This window comes from Haliotis cracherodii, unplaced genomic scaffold, assembly GCF_022045235.1.
Source record: "Haliotis cracherodii isolate W230 unplaced genomic scaffold, xgHalCrac1.p SCAF_6, whole genome shotgun sequence".
Lineage (NCBI taxonomy): Eukaryota > Metazoa > Mollusca > Gastropoda > Lepetellida > Haliotidae > Haliotis > Haliotis cracherodii.
In genome coordinates, this window is record NW_027266319.1 from 55,045,617 (window position 1) to 55,071,266 (window position 25,650).

General features: G+C 39.1%; 2 protein-coding genes across 2 annotated transcripts in view; both read left to right on the top strand.

Annotated features, from left to right (window-relative positions):
- The window catches only part of LOC139445771 (uncharacterized), a 107,030-nt gene that overhangs the window by 13,105 nt on the left and 68,275 nt on the right, over nt 1-25,650 (top strand). The gene's annotated exons all lie outside the window — the stretch shown is intronic.
- Nucleotides 7,336-14,354, top strand: LOC139446510 (uncharacterized). The gene is made up of 9 exons (XM_071227816.1): nt 7,336-7,340; nt 8,174-8,238; nt 8,408-8,498; nt 10,814-10,857; nt 11,069-11,138; nt 11,463-11,482; nt 12,494-12,665; nt 13,208-13,262; nt 13,530-14,354. Exons 1-9 carry the CDS (start codon nt 7,336-7,338, stop codon nt 14,352-14,354), a joined length of 1,347 nt encoding a protein of 448 aa, XP_071083917.1.

Genomic DNA, 25,650 nt, shown 5'->3' on the forward strand with positions numbered 1-25,650 from the left:
CATTCCAGCCAAAAGACTACTCAAACCAATTAAGGACCATCCGAATCGGCACACAACTCAATAAATTAGCTCAGCACACAATACATGTATACCATTTAGTTTGGAACTAAATTCTGAACAGCACACTGTAAAATACTTTTAAAAGAAGTTCAGGACCACAAGACCATCCTATGCTTGTCGTAAGAGGCGACTAACGGGATCGGGTGGTCAAGCTCGCTGAGTTGGTTGATGCATGTCATCGATCCCAATTGCATGGATCGATGCTCATGATATCAATCACTGGATTGACTTGTCCAGACTCGATTATTTACAGACCACCAAATAAAAGCTGGAATATTGCGGAGTGCGGCATTAAAGAACAAACAAAGAAACGAAATATTGGACTTAATGATACACAACAGCCACCAATCTTGAGATGCACACAATATCTGTATTAAAAAGGAAACCCCAAGAAGTTCTGATTATGATAATAAAGTCGAATTGTATTTCACAATCAAGCATCCCCTTATCTCTACATATTAACACCAGGGGTGCAATGTCATCAGTTCAAATTTGGCCTATTACTCGTGGCACTCGTGTGTTTATGTGTAAAAGTTGGGTGTTTCATAGTTAAAATATATTTTAATCATAATCAGAACTACCGATTCCTGTGAAGAAACAAACAGTGGATTTCTTGTCAGCTGATCAATCAAAGAGACCAAGTCATAGCCATAGACTGAAGTGTTTAAACAGATGGAGGAGTACATCAGGGCTACCAACTAATACAGGAACATGATGGAAAGGTGATATGCTGAAACGGTATTAACATAGAAACAGTGATTGATGGTCGTAAAAAATGAACACAGATACATAAAATGAATTTTTAGAGCATTCTCAAAACAACATGTTACTTATTGTCAAATTTCTCAAAATGTCAATATTCAATAGTTCCGGAGTTGATTTCCCCTCAAAGACGTGATATGGGGACCATTCGTGACCACTCGGGTCATTCCGGGACACGATGCGATGATTACGGAAAGATGCGAGAGGTGACGAAAGACAAGTCTTGTACTTGAAGTTCATATCTGTATCCACTTCACCACAGAGATGCCGCTCGTTGTGTTCTGCTACAGGGCTAGTTTCAGCGCCATCCAGCCACCGTGGACCCCCACGACGCACGTTATGAAGAAGACGACGGTGCTGGCACCACTCTTTAGCATGAAATTGTGGATGAGTGAGTAAAAAAACAACAACCTGCAATACATTCAAATAAAATATTAGACCTCTTCCAGAACCACTGTGGTTGTGAACAATAGCTATGTTGACAGATCAGATAGCATGAGATGTATTTTTTCAACTTAATTATTATTGAGGACATATTGAAAGTGAATCACAATTTCGTAAAACTTTACCAAACTTATATTTACTTTTCTGTGCCAAAATAATCATGTCATGAAATAGATAATACCCCAACTAATTAATGGCCATTTTATGTTCTGTCCATATGTGAATCCATGTGATCTTCATGTAATGTACAGAAACAGATGACACTTCAACGGCCCCTAAAGATATTTGAAAAAAAATATGAATGTTGTATAATACCCATGACTAATAATCATAAAACATTTATTTACCTTTGTTTATGTTCAATTGTGAAATCCATCTGGTAAAAACTCCCTGTTTTATGTACAGAAATATGCTTTCAAACTTTTAAAACAAAGTATTTTCTTTTGTGCAAGCAATAAATACCATATTCTGTATTATTGATCAGCAGCTGTCAGTAAATAACTGTGTTTGAGTAAACAAAAAATGTCCGCATGGTAGTGTATATTAATGTATTACGCAATAGTAGTTGTGTGCATAGTAGTGTTTTGCAGTAACCAGTAAGTATATGTGGAGTAGTGTGTTGGATTAGACAGAAGTTGTTTGTAGAGTTGTATATTAAGCAAATTGTAGTTGTGTGCATGGTAGTGTATTTGAGTAAACAGAAAATGCCAATATGGGAGTGTATTGGAGTTAACAGTAGTTGTCAATATGGTAGTCTATTGGAGTAATCAGTAGTACAGGTGTGTGTGCAGTAGTGTATTGGAGTAAACAGTAGTTGTCTGTATAGTAGTGTATTGTAGTAAACAGTAGTTGAGTGAATAGTTGTGTATCGAGCAAACAGTAGTTGTCTGTATAGTAGTGTATTGAGAAAACAGTAGTTGTCTGTATAGTAGTGTATTGGAGTAAACAGTAGTTGTCTGTATAGAAGTGTATTGGAGTAAACAGTAGTTGTCTGTATAGTAGTGTATTGAGAAAACAGTAGTTTCTGTACAGTAGTGTATTGAAGCAAACAGTAGTTGAGTGAATAGTAGTGTATTGTGAAAACAGTAGTTGTCTGTACAGTAGTGTATTAGAGTAAACAGTAGTTGAGTGTATAGTAGTGTATAGAGCAAAAAGTAGTTGTCTGTATAGTAGTGTATTGGAGTAAACAGTAGTTGTCTGTATAGTAGTGTATTGGAGTAAACAGTAGTTGTCTGTACAGTAGTGTATTGTAGTAAACAGTAGTTGAGTGAATAGTTGTGTATCGAGCAAACAGTAGTTGTCTATATAGTAGTGTATTGAGAAAACAGTAGTTGTCTGTACAGTAGTGTAACGAGCAAACAGTAGTTGAGTGAATAGTAGTGTATTGTGAAAGCAGTAGTTGTCTGTACAGTAGTGTATTAGAGTAAACAGTAGTTGAGTGTATAGTAGTGTATTAGAGTAAACAGTAGTTGAGTGAATAGTAGTGTATTGTGAAAACAGTAGTTGTCTGTATAGTAGTGTATTAGAGTAAACAGTAGTTGAGTGTATAGTAGTGTATAGAGCAAAAAGTAGTTGTCTGTATAGTAGTGTATTGGAGTAAACAGTAGTTGTCTGTACAGTAGTGTATTGTAGTAAACAGTAGTTGAGTGAATAGTTGTGTATCGAGCAAACAGTAGTTGTCTATATAGTAGTGCATCAGGCAAACAGTCGTCGCCTGTATAGCACATGCAATACGTGTGAACATCGGATTCGGGCAAACAGTATTACGTGTACACATTTCGTTTAACTGCAGTACAAGGGAAGTAACCCTGGTATACCTAATGTTTCAAATGACCGACAAGGAGTATTTCTGGATTAGGTTATGCTTATATCATCATATATTAATCATTGTTTCGCAGATGATTACTATAAGCATTTCGGGATTGTGATAAGATCATAAAATGTGTACAACAATCACCTGCCATCTTTTGTGTCAGCCATGTGCTCTGTTCCCAAGGGTTGAGAAACAGAACGTCGTCTATTATTCAACAGTTTGTATTGTCCACTTAACAAGCACACATTGACCGGCGTGCTGGTATCTCGTATTTTTCAACGCTCAACAATCAGTATTCTCCCTACTGATAAATATTAAACAACAAAAGTATTCCTACTGACTCGAACTCAAACCATCTGTACAACTCCTGATTAGTAAGGAAAAGCCCAAATAATTTAGAGTTACTTCCCTTTGAAATGACCACCACACGAAGGGACAGTGTTTCTCCGAAAGGACGCTCTATCACTAGACCACGGTTCTTAGTGACTTGGGTGCTCTTTTATTTCATGACCTCCGTAATAAATATAAATTTGGCAGCCAAGTGATACGTTCAATTCAAAAACTGGTCATATAGGCCTCGTATGACATATTGATTTCCTAACATGCATAAATTAGGGAAACACTGTCCCTTTGTGTGGTGGTTCTAGTCCGGACTTGGGTCGGTTTTCTAGTGGTCGCCTACTGAGATACCATGCCGCAGTTTAACATGGATACCCCACTCAAACAGAGTATACTAATTCCGAGCCGACCAGTCCTAGTCTGCCTTACAGACCCTGATACAAATATATATAAAATACAGCCCATGCAAGTCTATAATGTTTGGCAAGTCTAGATTACTGCAGTATCTGAAAATGAAGAGAGTCACTGGGCTCCCTTTCATTATATTTTTATCAAGATAACTGAACAACTGTTTTTTCTGTACGATATGTTCATTTCAGAGACTAGATGTTAGTCTAGACCAGTCCCTGTGCAAGTACCATTTTTGTAAGGTCTTTTGGTATGACGCGGTCAGGGATCGAACCTAGGACCTACAAATTACATAGATCTATACTCATGTTGTCAATCACTGGATTGTCTTGTCCAGACGCGATGGTTTACAAACCGCCGTCATATAGCTGGGATATTGCTGAGTGCGGCGCTAAACAACAAACAAACAATTGCGCACTGCGTTTCAAATCACTGGCATTGATATGACAGAGCCAATCTTTTCCCTGTCCACAATGCATGGCTATTATTATCCAAGGATGATACAAATGAATTGTTTGTTAGCAAAAGCTGTGACTGTGAAGTGACGATGTTTCCTGTCCCGTGTTATGTAACACCCCGTGACTGTGTATAAAGCTCAACCCTATTCAGTGTAATCAGAGCGTTACGGTCTTCTATACATACAACATGTGATTGAGGTAAGGATATACTTCCCGGTCTGATCTGTGTGGGTATTGCTAAGGGTACCGACACAGTAAGATCGACTCCAGTCAACTAATTTGAGGTTAGTGTCATTATACCTATTTTCTGTGACAAACGTTCACTTCTGTCAACTCTGGAGGAAAGTGTGTTTCAGGAATATAACTCATAACCGCTTCGAGTGGCCTCATTAACTAAGCGGTCAGAAATAATCAGGAATGATTGTCATTTGATGGGGGATTTCCGAGTGAGGTTTTATCCTGGAAACACTGCTGATGGTTTGGTTGAGTTGCAAGCAGTGTAGTCATTGGTCACTTCGTACCAGCTTCATCCAAATGGGTTTATGGTTCCATATCTGTGTACTGTACTACTTTCCTTCTGCATGTGATGCTTGGTAAGAACGCTTCATAGACGAACCAAGATTAGGTGTTCGTCTGTGAAAGCTGACAACTCTCCAGATTATGACAGGGAATAGACCAATACACGGTATAAGAAATAACACATCGCAAATTGTGCATAATTTACGGCCTTAAGCTGTTATATGTGGATCACGCGGAGATGGATTAGCAAGGTCCACTTGAAATTGAAGTTAAATCATTATGATGACGTCTCGCTTTTGTTGTTGCAGTTGATTCTGAGCCAGGAATTCCTGACTGTAAAACGCAATTGTAGGTCATTATACACAATAGGAGAGAGATTACATATCAACCATAAGATGATCGCCTCCGTGGTCTAGTGGTAGAGCGTCCACCCGGAGAGCGGAAGGTCCGGGATTCGATCCCCGACCGCGTCACACAAAAAGACGTTAAAAGATGGTACTTGTTGTTACCCTGTCTGGCGCTCGGCATTAAGGGGCTGAAACAAGGACTGGTCGGCTGGGAGTCAGTATACTGTTTCTGAGTGGGGTTATCGTGTGAAACTGCGGCATGGTATCTCAGTGTGCTAGCACTATAAATTGGCATCAGTCCGGACTAGTACAAGCAGCCACACACACACACACACACACGTGCATGCACGTCGCTAAATAAGTGCAATAATCTTGGACGCGACGTTAAACCCCATTTCACCTCACTACCTGAATGTGTAAAACTGACGCAACTGTAGGTCATTATTCACAATTAGAGAATCCGGAAGTAGAATCAACATGTACAGATTCTCACAATTTCCCCATTATGAATTACCAATACGTAGTTAGTCAGTGTTGATATGGCAATGTTTACATGCATATGAAATAAGCAGGAAAACATGCCGCCATATCACTGAAGTTACTTTCCCATACCGTGTACAAACATACTGACAAACACTACCGCTATGTAAACACGCGTCTGTTCTGTTACTTTGGCTAAATGTTTTATCACTCTTATCTGCCTTGAAATTATCGGTTTATTCACACATTACATATTCTCATTACAGATTTCTGACCAGCGTAACACATGAAGGGAGTGTATGTATTTGTAGGTATGGAATTGTGCACAGCTTCATAATATATATAGTGAGATTGTTATTAGTATATGCAACATTTCTGATAGTTTTAGCCTTTATTGAAATTGTGCGGTTTGTGTAAATTTCATCATTAATTTACTTTGCTCATGATGTAGTCGGAATCGTACAATCGGCTCTGCTTATGACAGAGATTTCATATGAGAGACTTGGTTCCAGATATATCGCGGCCTGTCAGCTTAATGTGGGAGGAAAGTCCGAAGTGATGCAGGTCTCAGACGTTTACCACTTCGGTGAAACCCACGAGCACGGGTATGGTGCTGACAAATCTAGAAACATAATCGGGGCTTATTGGGATTCGAACCAACAATCATAGTTTTCTGTCGTGGATTTCTTATGAATATGGAAAGTGTTTTGTCGCTGTTATTTACATCAGAAACATGGACAGGGACTTTGTTAAGTGTCGATTCTCAAATTGAAACAATATGTTGATCCTGAAATCTGTACATAATAGAACTTAGTGTGAAACCAACAAACAACCAACAAATGTTATACAATCAACAAATATATTACAAAATTCACTCAGTTTACAAATCAATACAAATTACTGCACATCAATTACAATTACAGTAAACAACAAAGTGGTAGTGCAATATTCAATGGCAATAAATAATGATGGCAGTGGTCAGTATCAAATACAAAAATACAGTGGTGATAGGAAAAATCAGTGATATTAATATATATTCACCTAGCGGCGATAGTGGTCAAGCTTTCGTGATGGACTAGGCAGGGAGTCAGGGATGATGAGCGATCCTCACCAAAAAGCTGGTCTTGACGTGATGAAAATGCGCGCATGTGTGTGCGTTACGAAAAGACGCTATTGTACCGTCCAACTGACTTCCAATACTTTCTCGACAGCGCTGTAAGGCTCAGTACAATGCACAAGGAGTCTCGCCGTTTCCGGAAGTTACTACACCACTCTAGCATCTAAATATAGTAACTTACTGACAACTGCATACATTAACTAGTACTACATTTCTGACGACTAATCACTGTCAAAATACAATGCATTGAATGGCTACCGAATCTCTACAGAAACAATGTAACACAATTACAATCATTGTTAAACAATAAAACACACTGCCATAAAACAACTTATGGACACATATATGCTGTTTACAAGATAAGGACATATCGGTTGTTGAATACTCTCTATAGTCATAGAGCTTTTTTAAACGTTATGCTTCGTTGTACATTTATTGAACTGGCATATATATGACATTAGGAATGCAATGATCAATTTACATTCGAACTGTCAATGATTTGACAACAAATAGTTTTTTTTTTATGAATGTGTACTTTACTGAGCATATTTATGTTTAGTTTCCGCAATCTGGATCTGTGTTCCATCAATGTCGTAAGTACACCACAGCAATAAGTGCTTATTTCAATCAATTTTGTATGGTGCTGATACACCAGTATATTGATCTAAAGAATTTACAAAGACATAGATTCTCAGTGCATATCGGTTATCTTTCATGATATACATATATCTGTTATCTTATATGCCTATATCTAAATATCTGTTATCTTGGCAAGACTATCAAACAGCAGATAATTTGGGTTGTACTTTTCCCATGTGAATAACTCCTCACATTCACGGTCGAGCATAAAGGAGAGAAACGAATGCAGGAGAGATAATCATTTATCATCCAAAACTGGCTCCCACAGGAGATATCGCTTGGATGAGATCAAGCGATATCTACACTGTAGATATCGCTGCAATGAAATTACATCACAATGCTTTGCAGACCATTGTGACATCACTGGTTACCATGACGTCACAATCAAATGACATCACTAATGGCTCTGTTTATCAGAGCCTCGGATTTTTCCACTTTTATCAACTCGTGTTGATATATTTGATATCAAAAGACACTCGGGTGAGATTCTCTATATATTCATATATGACATTACGTCACATAGACAATAGATTAAACCAAATTTCATCGAGTAGGTTTAACGCAGGCCATAAGTTCGACATTCTACACAAAGGGTGATGTTAGTTAAATATATATACAGGTAGCTTTTGTTCCTTTTTTGTTTTGAGTGAATTTAAAACGTTGTGGGTGAAATATGATAGCAATTGGTATGTCTAAAACGATATGACGTATATTTCAAAGAAATTTGGTATTTCTCATTGTTGTTATAACGGTATGATCATGAACATAATGAATATTTACTTTTCAGACAAAAAGAATACAGGATATACATGTGTGAAATTAGTGCTTGCAATGGACAAATCAATGTTGAAGGTAGTTATATTATTACTTAAAGATGAACAAACATTATTTGATCATCCAACTCATGAAACGTAAGGTGACTTACGCTACAGTTGCTGAAAGAAAACTTTAAGGCGACCATATTGATAAACTTTACATGAAATTCATTCGCTTCAATGATTTCTGTATGTACGTTCCTCAGTCGATGGTGACCCTCCAAATTGTGAGTGCCCTACTTGGGATGGAGGACACTGTGTTGTACTTGTCCCAGATTCATCCACGTGTGCAAATTGGTAAGTATTGTCCCAGGTGTTTTACACAGTCTGTGTATTCTAACTTTAGAATTAGTGAGTTGAGCTATATCTGGCCCAGTATCACAACCATGTGGAACGTGTTGTGTATCTGAAACAAAAAGGACGGACTTGTCAATGTCACTGAGTTGATCACATCGTTTCAATATATGAAAGCCTAACGGTGCCACCTGGTAGCATAATATTTTTTTTAATCAAAATTTCTTTTTATTTGGATTGTTTGTCTGCTTCTTCGCAATTTCGATATTACTTCGACTATTTTCTCGAAATTACCAGTTTTGTTCCGTTTCTTTCAATATTTTCTCGTTATTTCAAGTTTATCTTAAGTGCATTAAATTTTTAAATTCGAAATTGAATAAAATTAACTTAGAATAACGAGAAAATAATCGAAATTACGGTAAAATAATTGAAATATCAAGAAATTGATCAAGAAAATATAAATTATCCTACCAAAGTGGCACCATTAGGCTTTCATATCAATAACACATAAAATACACCCAAAATGAAAAGTAATTTCGAAAGAAATAAAAGAGCTACATTCAATGGCAAAAATCAATTACTGATCAATCTGTTACATAACAGTAAAATGAATGAAATCGGTGAAATTTCAACCCTGGATGCCATCGCTGTTACGACATGTTTTGCGGTCTGTTAATTCGGACATGCTTCCGCGACACAGCACTGACCAAGAGAAAAAAGGTGTTTTCTTGTTCAAATGCTACAGCTGATGTGTCCAATTTACAACCGATTCCGACACAAAACCATTTCAAGTCACCAGTAAGAGCTTTTATGCAACTTTTAGAAGACTTGAGATACATTTTCTAAATTAACAAGCATGTAATACTAATATCTCACACCAATATGACATGTCAAGTTGTGTGCAAGGCAATAACATTTGTACGGTTTTCAGCTCCGGAAACAAGTCAAAGTCGTTGCCATGGAAACTCGAATTTTTTTTCAAAAATCCCATACTATCAAAACGCACCACTTCACCACTAGACCTATCTATGTGCCAAGTTTTGTTAAGATAACTGTTTTTTTAGTTCTGCTCCGGAAACGAAACGTGACGGACGGACAGAAGGACGGGCGGGACAGCACCCATTCCTATATTTCCCTTCCACTTCGAGGCGGAGGATAATAAATACTCATACATGTGCAGCTGCCTATTGATATACAAATATTTTAAGTAGGTCCTAGGGACTGATGCTAGACCCCCAGATGAACACAGAGAGCAAACCAAAAACATCTGTTCCAAAGCATCCCCGACTGCACGAGTGGGACGTATAGTTTTGTCTGTACCTCTGTGTAGCGAACCCAATAACATATATGATAATAGCTTTTTTTAAATCAAAAGATAAAACGAACGTTTGAGATGACGTCAGACAATAGGCCTACTTGCCCCCGGACATGCTACAAACGAATTGTATCTGTCTCTAATGGTGTGCTTCCCGTGAAGATTCCGGGTTAGAATAGGTCTTCCTCAACCCATGCTTGTCCTGAGAGGCAACTCGGATAGTCAGGCTCGCTGACTTGGTTGATGCATATCATCGTCTCCCAGTCTGTAGATCGATGCTCATGATATCAGTCACTGGATTGTCTGGTCCAGACTCGATTATTTACAGACCCCCGTCATATAGATAGAATATTGCTGAGTGCGGCAAACAAATTAAAGAATGGAGAGCATAACAGGAAATATCATTACAGCCCCATGACAGCAATCACAAAAGCCGACCTTTCTTTCAGTTGCTACATGTTTTGTTTGTTTGTTTGTTTTTCAACGCCGCACTCAGCAATATTCCACCTGTATGACGGCGGTGTGAAAATAATCGAATCTGGACCAGACAATCCAGTGATTGTCATCATGAGTTCGATCCACGCAACCGTGTTCTTTTCTAATCCTTTTCGAATGGATTAAGGGGTAATGCTACCTAAAAAAACATTCCAGAAATTTATGAACATATCGTGCTCAGCTTTGCATAAGTAAACAGCCGAAAGGGGGTGTGGATAACAAGATTTTCCGACACCGCGATAGTATAGACACCGAGAATACTTGAACGTGGAAAATATAGTCCATACACATAGCTACATGTCCTACAAGGGAATTATCTTCATGTCAAATGTTTTAGTTGAAACTTATAGTTATAGGGCTACCAAACATTATAGAAACAATATAGAAATTGAGAATACATGAACGGGGAAAAATACAGTTGAAACACATAGCTACATAGCCTACACGTTTCTTCATGTCAAATGTTTTACTTATAGTTATAGGGCTACCAAACATTACTCTATTTCAGGGGCATCACTGACGGACATGGACCGTGTTCAGAATATGATGAAGGTAACCACCGTCTTTGCCTATGATAATGACAAAAAGAGGAATTTTGATTTTACCTGAATATGACATAAACACTTTGAAAGGACTCGAACACACCTATGTTTTAATAGTAAGTTTCCATGCTGAAATCAGTCATAGTGTAATATACATATAAGCCCCATTCTCTCATAAATATAAAATATGCTTGGAGTAATATATGATATTTTATTTTCAGATTTCATACCCTGTAGGTGTACAGATAGTGGGTTATATTGCTGCACATCAGACACCCAATTAAACCGTAGGTAAGTTGAATAATATTTCAATTACTTATGAATGAGGTAATAGGATTAGATTATGTATTAAGACAGACCAGATTTATTTTCACCCACACAAGCAAAACCAAATCTTTTAAAATTATTTTCTTATGTGGGGTCAATATTTTTTTTAGATGTGGACAGATACCCTGCACACACAACCAGAATATCAAAGATCGTCCCCTGATAACACACATCCGACAGTGCGTCACTCGCGCGTCTATAGTCTTCAAAGTTTATTGAAAATGCACCACAACGTATACTTACATATTAAAAATGTCTTGATTATTAACTCTCATACGTCTCTTGCAGCACCCTACACTTTAACTGTGAGTATATGTATTTTGACTAGCAATAAGGTGATATTCGCAATCTGGCTCTAATGTTCTGTCTTTATTTGATCTAAGTATGACTTAAAATGAACCTTATGCAATAAAGAATTCAAACATTTGCTCTCGAATATGCATCGCCAGGTTATGATTGTACCTATTGGACACTTGAGGTACCTCTCGCTTGCAAAGGGATCCACAGGGCTTCTATTTTGTATTTCAATAGTTTCTTGAAATTTCCTTTTCCCCCATATAGAAACTGCGGTGGTTGTAATCCATAAAAAAGTAGGTGTGTTCAATTATGAAAAATAGAGTGAATTGAGTCAACTGCGGTAACCACATTTCTGGCAACCGGGGTTGATTAGAGTCAGCCTGAGTTAACCAGTGTTAATCAAGGATAAATGAGGGCAGTATCCGAAACAACGCATAAAATGCAACCTGAGATCTACTAGTTGCAAACAGAGATACCCAACAACCCTACAACACACAACTTGAGTTAACAAGTGTTATATTTCTTGACAAAGCTCACTCCTGCATTTTACACTTATATTGAACATCGATACTTTTAATCTTTCGAAATTATAGTTAATTTGCTTTAAAAATAAAAAATTTCCATCATCCCTTAAATAAGAGCAAACCTGTCGTTCTTTAAAGGTCGCCATGGTCACCTTGGCTTGACAAACGCTCATGGAACCCCAACGAACGCTCCTGGAGCCCCGACGAACGCTCATGGAACCCCGACGAACGCTCCTGGAGCCCCGACGAACGCTCATGGAACCCTGACGAACGCTCCTGGAGCCCCGACGAACGCTCCTGGAACCCCGACAAACGCTCCTGGAACCCCGACGAACGCTCCTGGAGCCCCGACGAACGCTCATGGAACCCCGACGAACGCTCCTGGAGCCCCGACGAACGCTCCTGAAACCCTGACGAACGCTCCAGGAGCCCCGACGAACGCTCATGGAACCCCGACGAACGCTCATGGAACCCCGACGAACGCTCATGGAACCCCGATAAACAATCCTGGAATCTCGACAGACAAGCATGGAGCCTCGCAAAAGACAGGAACATTGGTCGGAGGAGTGGTTGGAGGTCTCATCGGCGGAGTCATCATCACTGCTGTCATCGTATTGCTGTGGCGTGTGTGTCGCAAACGTAGAAGGTATGGACGCATGAGCTCACACAGGTGCTTATATGACAACCGGCTACGTCAACAATTGATCATGTTCCAACAGAGTGAATGCAGTTGTAGGAATTGACAGGTTTCGAGTAGGACATGGGTGGAACTGTTATCATTCTGTAATTACTGTCTTCTTTCCAAGTAGAGCGTACTGGATACATTGGACCCCTAAACAATTTCAAAGGGAGTGATATAAGGATCAGGTGATAACGACCAATATAGCTTTGTCTGATCGTTGTTTAACGTCGCACTCAACAATATTTTAGCTATATGACGGCGGTCTGTAAAATAATCGAGTCTGTACAAGACAATCCAGTGATTGACATCATGAGCATATATCTACCCGATTGGGATACGATGACATGCATCAACCACGTCAGTGAGCGTGACCACCCGATCCCGCTAGTAGCATCTTGCGACAAAAATGTGTTGTTGAAGACCAGTCCTAAACCGGATCTTCGCGGGTACCAAAACTTACCTTATGAATGAATGCTTGTACATATTGTAATTTGACTGCATTTAATTGCCTGAAGTAATTCTTTGCACAGACATCAAGAAAGTTCCGGAGAACAGATGACAGACACTCACGCATACCTGGGCCCAGTACGTCCAGATTCAGTACAGTTATAATCCTCATACAAGTTTTCTTTAAATGTGTAAAGTTCAAAACCTTTAATCTTTACGCCCTTCCCATACATGAATTGTCTCACATATTCACCTTCTGATTGAGAATTTCTCAAGAACAACGTTAAGTGTAAATTGCCATTGGATTCTTTTTCTTTTCTTTCACAACAGATGAAAATTTGTGTTTTTAAACTTGCTATTTAAACTATAAGTAAGTAGTTAATTGAGTTATACCTCTATCCTTAGGGTCACACCAGCGACTCACAAGACAAAAACAAAGGAGCAAATGAAAAGTCTTCCTCTGTCCCTGACGTAGTTAAGGCTTCAGTAGGATCTGATACTGGCGAGTGTGCGATCGTCTCAGAGTCTGGCGACCAGGGAGACTACACTGAAATTACAGATGACATCACCGGGGCAGCAGGAGGGGGTCCTGTGACAACAGCAAGTCATGGGATGGACCCACAGGGAGGATGTAAACCACAGCATGCTGCTGACAAACCTGACGGAGAATATAACACACTGGGAGATGCTACTGTGACCAAAGCAGATGCTAAGCATACCTACGACAGGTTGGGAGACACTAACTCTGACAAAGCTCTCCTACGGCACACTCGAGGTAACGGATCAGGTGCAGATGATTTCTTCCTGGAGGAATCTGAAGACAACTATAACAGACTGGGGCATGGTGCTACTACTATTACGACTGGTGTCAACAGTGAGTACAACAGGCTGGGGGACACTACTGAGGCTGGCAATTCTGAAGTAACGGGCACAGATGCGCCATCGTTGGATTACTTTGTCCCCGAGGAACCTGCAGACACGTACATCAATTTTGGAGTTGATGGGGCTGCAACTACGACTGATACAAAGAATACCTATGACCGATTAGGAAACACAGATGTTGATAGAGATTCGAAACCTTACGAAATCTTGCTTAAGAAATCAGGTGACACCTACACCAAGCTTGGAGAGAAACCGTCTGCCGATGAAGTGGAACACACGTACAACAAACTTGGAGGTGCTACACACAAGAGAGAAGAACCTGATGCCCCTCCTGATGATACCGAGTGACCCTCGTCATAGGTCTCAGCATAGCATGTGTCTTATACTTTCTTTGTTTAGTTGTGCAATGTATATAGTACTCAACAATATTATAGAATTAGAAGTTTAGAAAATTCGAATGTGTGGTGAAACTTTATTGAGCAGACTAGAGAACATAATAATTTTGTCATACATGTAGCTCATGAGAATAATTTTTTTCTATTCTGAGTGGTGCCTCTCTTTGTTTTGTATGTCCCATGTGAGGATTTAGTCACAGTTAATGAGGATTTCGTACGTAGGATATTTTTAGAAAATGACTAATTTGTGTTTGTGTTTGTGGTCTGTCATTGAAAATCCAATATTTTAATATTTGACGGTTTGAAAATGTATCTCGGTCTGTCGTTTGGTCAGAAATTGTAAATAAATATTGTAGGATTTGAAAACAGTTACCTAATCCGGGGATGTTTTCTTCTCATAATCGAAACTGTCAATGGACGCAAGAGAAGGCGTCAATATTTTCACTGGGTCGCATGTACCTTTTTATAAAAACTATTTCTGAGGTCAGTAGGTTTTTGATTAAATCACAGGGAATATAAAAATAATAAATAAACATACATATAATTACATATAATTACATATATATTATATATTCGTTGTATTACCATCAGTTATCACACCCTGTTGTTATTATTATTATTAATATTATTATTATTATTATACTTTATTCATATTTTTCTGAATATGTAATGCTTGATGTATGTTGAACTATCATGTGGTATGTTCTTTAATGTGTGTCTGTAATTGGAATATAACATTAAAAAATATTCGTGACCACTCGGCTCATTCCGGGACACGAAGCGATGATTACGGAAAGATGCGAGAGGTGACAAATGGTGATGCGCGTGTCAGTTGAAGCAAAGACAAGTCTTGTACTTGAAGTTCATATCTGTATCCACTTCACCACAGAGATGCCGCTTGTTGTGTTCTGCTACAGGGCTAGTTTCAGCGCCATCCACCCACCGTAGACCCCCACGACGCACGTTATGAAGAAGACGACGTTACTGGCACCACTCTTTAGCATGAAATTGTGGATGAGTGAGTAAAAAAACAACAACCTGCAATACATTCAAATAAAATATTAGACCTCTTCCAGAACCACTGTGGTTGTGAACAATAGCTATGTTGACAGATCAGATAGCATGAGATGTATTTTTTTCAACTTCACTATTATTGAGGACATATCGAAAGTGAATCACAATTTCGTAAAACTTTACCAAACTTATATTTACTTTTCTGTGCCAAAATAATCATGTCATGAAATAAATAATACCCCAACTAATTAATGGCCATTTTATGTTCTGTCCATATGTGAATCCTTGTGATCTTCATGTAATGTACAGAAACAGATAACACTTCAACGGCCCCTAAAGATATTTGAAAAAAATTATGAATGTTGTATAATACCCATGACTGTAATAATCATAAAACATTTATTTTCCTTTGTTTATGTTCAATTGTGAAATCCATCTGGTAAAAACTCCTGTTTTATGTACAGAAATATGCTTTCAAACTTTTAAAACAAAGTATTTTCTTTTGTGCAAGCAATAAATACCATATTCTGTATTATTGATCAGCAGTTGTCAGTTAAAAAACTGTGTTTGAGTAAACAAAAAATGTCTGCATGGTAGTGTATATTAATGTATTACGCAATAGTAGTTGTGTGTATAGTAGTGTATTGGAGTAACCAGTAAGTATATGTGGAGTAGTGTGTTGGATTAAACAGAAGTTGTTTGTAGAGTTGTATATTAAGCAAATTGTAGTTGTGTGCATGGTAGTGTATTTGAGTAAACAGAAGATGCCAATATGGGAGTGTATTGGAGTAAACAGTAGTTGTCAATATGGTAGTCTATTGGAGTAATCAGTAGTACAGGTGTGTGTGCAGTAGTGTATTGGAGTAAACAGTAGTTGTCAATATGGTAGTCTATTGGAGTAAACAGTAGTACAGGTGTGTGTGCAGTAGTGTATTGGAGTAAACAGTAGTTGTCTGTATAGTAGTGTATTGTAGTAAACAGTAGTTGAGTGAATAGTTGTGTATCAAGCAAACAGTAGTTGTCTATATAGTAGTGCATCAGGCAAACAGTCGTCGCCTGTATAGCACATGCAATACGTGTGAACATCGGATTCGGGCAAACAGTATTACGTGTACACATTTCCTTTAACTGCAGTACAAGGGAAGTAACCCTGGTATACCTAATGTTTCAAATGACCGATTCAGGTTTCTGGCTCAGGTGATGCTTATATAATCATATATTAATCATTGTTTCGCAGATGATTACTGTAAGCATTTCGGGATTGTGATTAGATCATAAAATGTGAACAACAATCACCTGCCATCTTTTGTGTCAGCCATGTGCTCTGTTCCCAAGGGTTGAGAAACAGAACGTCGTCTATTATTCAACAGTTTGTATTGTCCACCAAACAAGCACACATTGACCGGCGTGCTGGTATCTCGTATTTTTCAACGCTCAACAATCAGTATTCTCCCTACTGATAAATATTAAACAACAAAAGTATTCCCAATGACTCGAACTCAAACCATCTGTACAACTCCTGATTAGTAAGGAAAAGCCCAAATAATTTAGAGTTACTTCCCTTTGAAATGACCACCACACGAAGGGACAGTGTTTCTCCGAAAGGACGCTCTATCACTAGACCACGGTTCTTAGTGACTTGGGTGCTCTTTCATTTCATGACCTGCGTAATAAATATAAATTTGGCAGCCAAGTGATACGTTCAATTCAAAAACTGGTCATATAGGCCTCGTATGACATATTGATTTCCTAACATGCATAAATTAGGGAAACACTGTCCCTTCGTATGGTGGTTCTAGTCCGGACTTGGGTCGGTTTTCTAGTGGTCGCCTACTGAGATACCATGCCGCAGTTTAACATGGATACCCCACTCAAACAGAGTATACTGATTCCGAGCCGACCAGTCCTAGTCTGCCTTACAGACCCTGATACAAATATATATAAAATACAGCCCATGCAAGACTATAATGTTTGGCAAGTCTAGATTACTGCAATATCTGAAAATGAAGAGAGTCATTGGGCTCCCTTTTATTATATTTTTATTAAGATAACTGAACAACTGTTTTTTCTGTACGATATGTTCATTTCAGAGACTAGATGTTAGTCTAGACCAGTCCCTGTGCAAGTACCATTTTTTGTAACGTCTCTTGGTATGACGCGGTCAGCGATCGAACCTAGGACCTTCCGCTTTCCGTGCGGATGCTCCACCACTAGACCATGGAGGCGGTCTACACATGGATACCCAACTCAGACAGAGTATAATGACTCAGAGCCGACCAGTGCTTGTCTTAGACCCTTAATGCCGAATTCAGTGTAACAACAAGTATTTCGGTATCGTCCACTAGACCATGGGGGCGGTCAGCATAGTCATGGAAAGAATGGTTACTAACCGTGTGAATTGTCATCCTTAGATAAATATGCTTCTTACAAGGCTTCAATCAGATTTAGGGAAGGGACACTCGTGTGTAGACCATTACATTCGAATCCAGACTGAAGCACAAAAGGCTTTATCAAAACCAAGACTTCGATAAGCATATGCTATGATCTGGAGATAGGGACCGCTTTTCAAATCGCAGCATCTGGGAGTAAAAGACAAAATGTTCGATGGATTCGCGCAACCCGTTTGAAAGGTCTATGACAGTTTTAACCAGTAAGTTCTAATCAAAATAGTGAAAGTGTATGACCTTTTTACCACCACTACCTACCCCCCCACCCCCCAACCCTACCCCCCAACCCCACCCCCCAACACACACCTCTATCTATCTACCTAGGGAGAATTTGTTAGTAAAAAGGACAAAGAAATCCACCATTTTGAACAGACTTTCAGATTCCCCACAAATGGCCATGTATTTATAGGTGAGATCGGCCCCGTCTGAAAGTCCCATACAACAATATGCTGTCGTAAGAGGCGACCAAGTGGATCGGGTGGTCAGGCTCAGGGACTTGGTAAACTGGTTGTTATCGTACCCTGTCGGCGTGGATCGTTGCTCATAATATCAATCATTGGATTGTCCGGTCCACACACATTTACAACCAAAAAACGAAAACGAAGAAAGGGCCTTCGTTAAAACATGACATTCCGTCAAAAACAAAAACTAATGCGATTGGTAGAGTTTCAGAAATAGAACATAACAGTTAACCTTGGTGATGTGATGAAACGGGAGAAGCTGTCATGTCAAAGGGAAGTAACTCTAATTTCTTTGGGCTTTTCCTTTCTAATCAGGAGTTGTACAAATGGTTTGAGTTCGAGTCAGTGGGAATACTTTTGTTGTTTAATATTTAATGAGTTGGGAGAATACCTACTGTTGAGCGTTGAAAAATACAAGATACCAGCACGCCGGTCCATGTGTGTTTGTTTGGTGGACAATACAAACTGTTGAATGATAGACGACATTCTGTTTCTCAACCTTTGGGAACAGAGCACATAGCTGACACAAAAGATGGCAGGTGATTGTTGTACACATTTTATGATCTTATCACAATCCCGAAATCCCTTACAGTAATCATCTGCGAAACAATGATTAATATATGATGATATAAGCATCACCTGAGCCAGAAATACTCCTTGTCGGTCATTTGAAACATTAGGTATACCAGGGTTACTTCCCTTGTACTGCAGTTAAACGAAATGTGTACACGTAATACTGTTTGCCCGAATCCGATGTTCACACGTATTGCATGTGGAACCGACCCGTGAAGATCTGGGTAAGAATGGGTCTTCTGCAACCCATTTTATATCATAAGATGCTATTATGATTGTCGTAAGAGGTGACTAAAGGGATCGGGTTGTCAGGCTCGCTGACTTGGTTGATGCATGTCATCGGACAATTACATAGATCGATGCTCATGTTGTCAATCACTGGATTGTCTTGTCCAGACTCTATGATTTACAGACCGCCGTCATAAAGTTGGGATATTGCTGAGAGCGGCGTTCAACAACAAACAAACAATTGCGCACTGCGTTTCAAATCACATTTTTGGTCACTGTGACATTGAAGATTCAAGGTAAACCAGTGCTGTATTTCAAGTGTTATATTGTTATTTTTAAGCGGCATTGTTGTTCCAACATTTGTGATAAAAGATGTAGCTATAGATAAATAACACTTTTGATATGATAAAGTCTATCTTTTCCCTGTCCACAATGCGTGGCACAAGCCATGAATCGTTTTACAACTTCGTGTGAACAGGCAAACATTGAACACAGCAAATAATCAGTGACTGTGTAAAGTCACGATGTTTCCTATTCCGTATTACGTTACACCCCTTGACAGTGGATGAAGCCCAACCCTATTCAGTGTTATCAGGGCGTTACGGTCTTCTATACATACAACCTGTGATTGAGGTAAGGATATACTTCCCTGTCTGATCTGTGTGGATATTGCTAAGGGTACCGACACGGTAAGATCGACTCCAGTCAACTAATTTGAGGTTAGTGTCATTATACCTACTTTCTGTGACAAACGTTCCCTTCTTTCAACTCTGAGGGAAAGTGTGTTCCATGCATATAACTCATAACCGCTTCGAGTGGCCTAATTAACTAAGTGGTCAGAAATAATCAGGAATGATTGTCATTTGATGGAGGATTTCCGAGTGCGGTTTTATCCTGGAAACACTGCCTATGGTTTGGTTGAGTTGCAAGCAGTGTAGTCATTGGTCACTTCGTACAAGCTTCATCCAAATGGGTTTATGGTTACATCTCTATGTACTGTACTACTTTCCTTCTGCATGTGATGCTTGGTAAGAACGCTTCATAGACGAACCAAGATTAGGTGTTCGTCTGTGAAAGCTGACAACTCTCGAGATTACGATAGGGAATAGACCAATACACGGTATTAGAAATAACACATCGCAAATTGTGCATAATTTATGGCCTTAAGCTGTTATATGTGGATCACGGGGAGATGGATTGGCAAGGTCCACTTGAAATTGAAGTTAAATCATTATGATGACGTCACGCTTTTGTTGTTGCAGTTGATTCTGAGCCAGGAATTCCTGATTGTGAGTAGTAGATAAGTGATAAGTATCCATCCTCACATCCTCATTTGATGACGTCACAGGTGCACCTACTAACCTCACGTGACTGATGACGTCACATAACCTTGACCTTGGGGGGGTGGGGGGTGTTGATGTTGTTGTCATGCGATCAATGACCTCGTATAACCTTGACCAATAACCTCGTTTAACAGTTGTATCAACAAACCATTTCCGGACAGTTGAAAGGAAAAACACTTGTGTAAACACGAGATTGTTTTGAAAGGAAACACTTAAATCAACGAGCGCGTATTTGAAACGTCTCCAGTTACTCAGATTATTTTTTATCAGTTGTATCAACAAAGCATTTCCGGACAGTTGAATGGAAAAACACTTGTGTAAACACGAGATTGTTTTGAAAGGAAATACTTAAATCAAAAAGCGCGTATTTGAAACGTCTCCAGTTACTGTTAGTCGAGTGAGTGAAGGTACAGATTAGATTTTATCAGTTGTATCAACAAGGCATTCCCGGACAGTTGGAAGGAAAAACACTCGTGTAAACACGAGGCTGTTTTGAAAGGAAATACTTAAATCAACGAGGGCGTGTTAGAAACGTCACCATTTACTGTTATTCGAATGAAGCTACAGATTATTTTTTATCAGTTGTATCAACAAGGCGTTCCCGGACAGTTGAAAGGAAAAACACTCTTGTAAACACGAGGCTGTTTTGAAAAGGGAACTACTCATATCAACAAGGCCGTCTCCAGTTAGTGTTTGAGAAAGGTCACATGCATATGAAAAGAAAATATATGAATAAATGCAGGAGTTGGTGATATTTTTTTTCATTTACCATGGAGGAGTCAGCAGTACACACATCCATGACTCGTTCCACCTCAACCGACTCATGGAAGCTCTTTGGGAAAAGAATACCCAAAACAGAAGCTGTCTTTTTTTCTCAAATCGTTATCATTTATATCGTAGTGATAACTTGCATCGTGAATTTGAGTCTAAACCAAACCAATTCCAACATGTGGACCGCATTGCTCAGTTCACATACTTCCTAACCCAAAAATCAAATCTAAAAGAGTCACCCTTAACCCGCATGTGTTATATAGATAAACAAGCCAGTGGTTTTAATTTCATTAAAGCAGACGTTTTAGACACACAGAACAAGTTAAATATTTTTTTCCTCTGCTGTTGAGATGGACGACTGATTCCCTCCCCAGCACAGTTGAAAGGAAACACTTGTGTAAACACAACTGTTGTGAAAGGAAATACTTGAAAAACAAGGGCGTTTCTGAGACCGTCTCTAGTTACCGTTACTCGAGCCCTACTGTAATTTGAATACACCTGGTTTTTTTACCCTATAAATAACAGTGTTGTGACCTAAAATACTGCATTTGGTCTCTCTTGGTTCATGAATGAACATTGTGCTTATTCTCCATTACACAGGACTTTTTGGTCTCAATTTGGGGGAGATATATTTTCTGTGTGAAGGTAAGAGTTTAATTTTTTTATTAATAGACCATATCTTTTTTAAAATGTATTTTCATAATACGTTTTATGTTATTACAAGTATTTCATATCATTGTTTCAATTTTTTTGTAAAAACATTATCTGAGGATGTATTATAATTGTGAAATCATCATGTTGTCTTCATTAGTCTACACAGACATACCAATCTATTTTTATTTATTTTTTATTATTTATTTCAGAAAGATAAAAAGTATTCCAAGAACATTGTTTGCTAGACTTTATGTAAAAACAAAATAATGTCTACCCCATTTACAACACCTGTGTATACATGTGAGTTTTGTCAAAATTCCTACAGCAACAAACAGAACATTGTTAGACATCAGAGAAATTGTGGCCCAGCTTCCAAACATTTTGATTGTCAAATATGTTCCAAATCATTCAACCGTAGTGACAACTTACAAAGACACATAAAAAGTCAACACAAAGATCCACAACCATCTACTTCTACTTCTACTTCTACCTTTACTTTTACTTGTCATACATGTTCGACCACTTTCCCATCTGTGAAAGATCTCACTAAACACAGGAGACAAACCCATTCAAATCAACAAAGTGGTGGAGGGGCGGCAGCTAAACGTAGGAAAACTAATGTAGATAATCAACAGTCATGTTCCAGACAAGCAATAAATGAAAATGTCAGGGAATTTGATTTTATTCCTCAGGGCCAAGAGGGAAATGATCCCTACTATTATTTTGTGAAAATTCAACCTGACATGATTCATCACTTGAAAACAGAAATTGAAACAAAACATAGTATCAAGTGGGGACTTTGTACCCAATTTAGATTCAGCAAAACAAACTCTGATGGTCTGACTACATTTAGTGAGCCTTACTTTAGAACCAAAATGTCTCCAGCCACCCAAGCTGATGATTTGGATGCGTTGTACACTGAAGTCATAAATACAATCATGAAACTAATGGACAATTACGAAGGAGATAGTTCAAACTTAAACTTTGAAACTGTGTTGAGCGTGAAATTATCCGTGGTCAAATTTCAACCCTTTCGCGGAAGTTCATATCTTCCCCTCCCCCCTTCGTTAGAGAAAAAACACTGCCTGTTAGACATTAAAAATGTGGACGACAACCTCTGTTTTGCCTATTGCGTTTTGGCTCATCTGTTCCCCGTTCAGTCTCAACTGGTCAGAGAACAAGTGAGTCACTACAAGGACAAACTACACGAGTTAGATTTGAAAGGGTGTGAATTTCCTATGAGTCTCAGTCATATTTCAAAATTTGAAAAAACAAACAATGTAAGTATCAATGTCTATGGTTTTGACGAAGATGAGAACCAACAGCATGTCATCTTTCCATTACGAATCAGTTCAGTAACTTCCGAAGTACCCAAAGAGCGTCACATCGATCTCCTCCTGTTAACTCAAGAAGTAGAGGAGGAAGACGAACCCCGCTGTCTCATTATGTTCTGATCTCAAGTTTGCCAGCTTTGATCAGAAAAACCGGAGACTGTCACAGCAAATTCATTTGTCGAAAATGTTTGTGGTCTTTCACCGCTGAAGACAGACTACAAAGGCATACCCCCTACTGTTATCACAAAGCACAGCGAATTAAAATGCCTGAACCAAACAAAGCTTTTCGAACATTTGGGTTGGGCCACTATGCCAAAACAGTCAAAGTCCCCTTTGTGATCTACTGCGATTTTGAATCCGTGTTGTCACCTTTAGAACATAATGAGACACCGGGGAGGAGAGGAAGTCACCACCACGTCCATGAGCACATTCCATGCGGTTACAGTTATCAAATTGTATGTCGGGAACCCGACATGTACTCGTTTCCATTGAGAACCTATAGCGGGGAACGGGCTTCAGAGCATTTCATGACGCATCTTTTGGAGGATTACGATCAAATCATGGACATCTTAAATCATCCCGTGTCCATGACATTAACAGATGAGGAAAAGTTAGCTTTTGTTTCGGAAACCCATTGCTATCTTTGCGGGGAGAAAGTACAGAAGAATGAGCGACACATCGATCACGATCATTTGACGGGTCGAGTCAGGGGTCTGTGTCATAATTACTGCAACGTCAACTACAACGAAGCCAAATTTGTCAATGTCATTTGTCATAATGCTTCGAGGTATGACAATCATTTGATTCTTCAAGCAGCAGAACTGTTTGCCGATCGAAAGTTGACGTGCATAGGTCAAAATTCGGAACACTTCATCATGTTTCAAATAGACCAACTTCGTTTCTTGGACAGTTTCAAATTTTTAAACACCAGCTTACAAAATTTGGCCAACAATTTGAGAAGCAAAGGAGAAGAAGAATTTGTCTATTTGGCAAAGAACTTTCCCGAACATGTGGCATTGCTGACTCGAAAGTTACCCTACTTTTATGAGTATGTGGATAGTTTTGAAAAATTAGATCGAACAGAATTTCCGAGTCGTGACGACTTTTATTCTTCCTTATCGGAAGACACCATTTCTGAACGAGACTATGCCTTCGCCCGTCACATTTGGGAGACTTTCAAAATTACATCGGTGAGACAGTTCATGGAAATGTACGTTGCCGTAGACACTTTGATTTTGACCGATGTGTTCGAAGCATTCCGTGACATGTGTCTGAGCTACTACAGATTGGACCCGTGTCAGTACTTTACTCTCCCGGGGATGGCCATGGATGCTTGTCTTTTGATGACGGGGGTGAGCTTAGATCTTATGACTGATCCAGATATGTATAACTTTGTCTCAAACGCAGTGAGAGGAGGCGTGGCGAGTATCAATCATCGCCACGCTCAAGCCAATAACAAACACATGTCCGATTTCGACCCCTCCAAACCCGAATCTCACCTGATGTACTTTGACATTAACAATTTGTATGGTGCAGCCATGAGTTGTCCTTTACCTCAAGGTCATTTTGACTGGGTAGACGAAACGGAAATAGAGTCTATTGATTGGTTGCAACTCGACCCCGAAGGTAGCGTGGGTTACATTGTAGAGTGTGATTTGGAATATCAACGTCACCTTCATTCTGTCCATCAGTCTCTGCCCCTCGCTCCCACCAAAGAAAGCATTCCCTTTGAAGATATGTCCCCCTATCATAGAGAATTGCTCGCAGAGCTTGGTATCAAAGGGGTGAAAGCCACGGGAACCAAACTTTTTGGCACATTGAAAGACAAAGAAAATTATATCATTTACTTTGCTACTTTGCAGCAATATTTACAATTGGGTTTGAAACTGAAAAAAGTACACAAAGTTTTGAAATTTACTCAGTCCAAATGGATGAAGCCCTACATTGACTTTAACACTCAGAAACGAAAAGAAGCCACGGATGACTTTTCGAAAGATTTGTTTAAACTGCTCTCGAATGCCGTGTATGGGAAACAGTTGCAAAATGTAAGAAATTACAAACAAATTGAATTAATTGCGACCGAGGAAAGACTGCGACGGTTTTCATCAAAACCCAATTTCAAAAGTGTAAACATCTTTTCGGAAAATTTGGTCGTGGTAAGCATGGAAAAGGTGTCTGTGACTTTGAACCAACCCGTCGCCGTTGGCTTCACCGTTTTGGAACACGCAAAAAGACTTCTTTATGACTTTCACTACAATGTCATGTTGAAGGAATACGATAGTGACAATGTCAGGGTCCTCATGACAGACACGGATAGCTTGTTTTATCAAATCTGGTCCCCCGTGGGTACTCCTGTCCGCGATCCTCAAGACTTTATGTCAGCTAACACCCACCTCTTTGACACCTCAAACTATCCTGTAGACC

What these genes read in the sequence shown, in the direction of transcription:
- LOC139446510 (XM_071227816.1), top strand. An exon ending in GACACCCAATTAAACCGTAG is followed by an intron (nt 11,139 to 11,462) that starts GTAAGTTGAATA and finishes CGTCTCTTGCAG; the next exon opens with CACCCTACACTTTAACTGTG. An exon ending in CTCACGCATACCTGGGCCCA is followed by an intron (nt 13,263 to 13,529) that starts GTACGTCCAGAT and finishes CTCTATCCTTAG; the next exon opens with GGTCACACCAGCGACTCACA.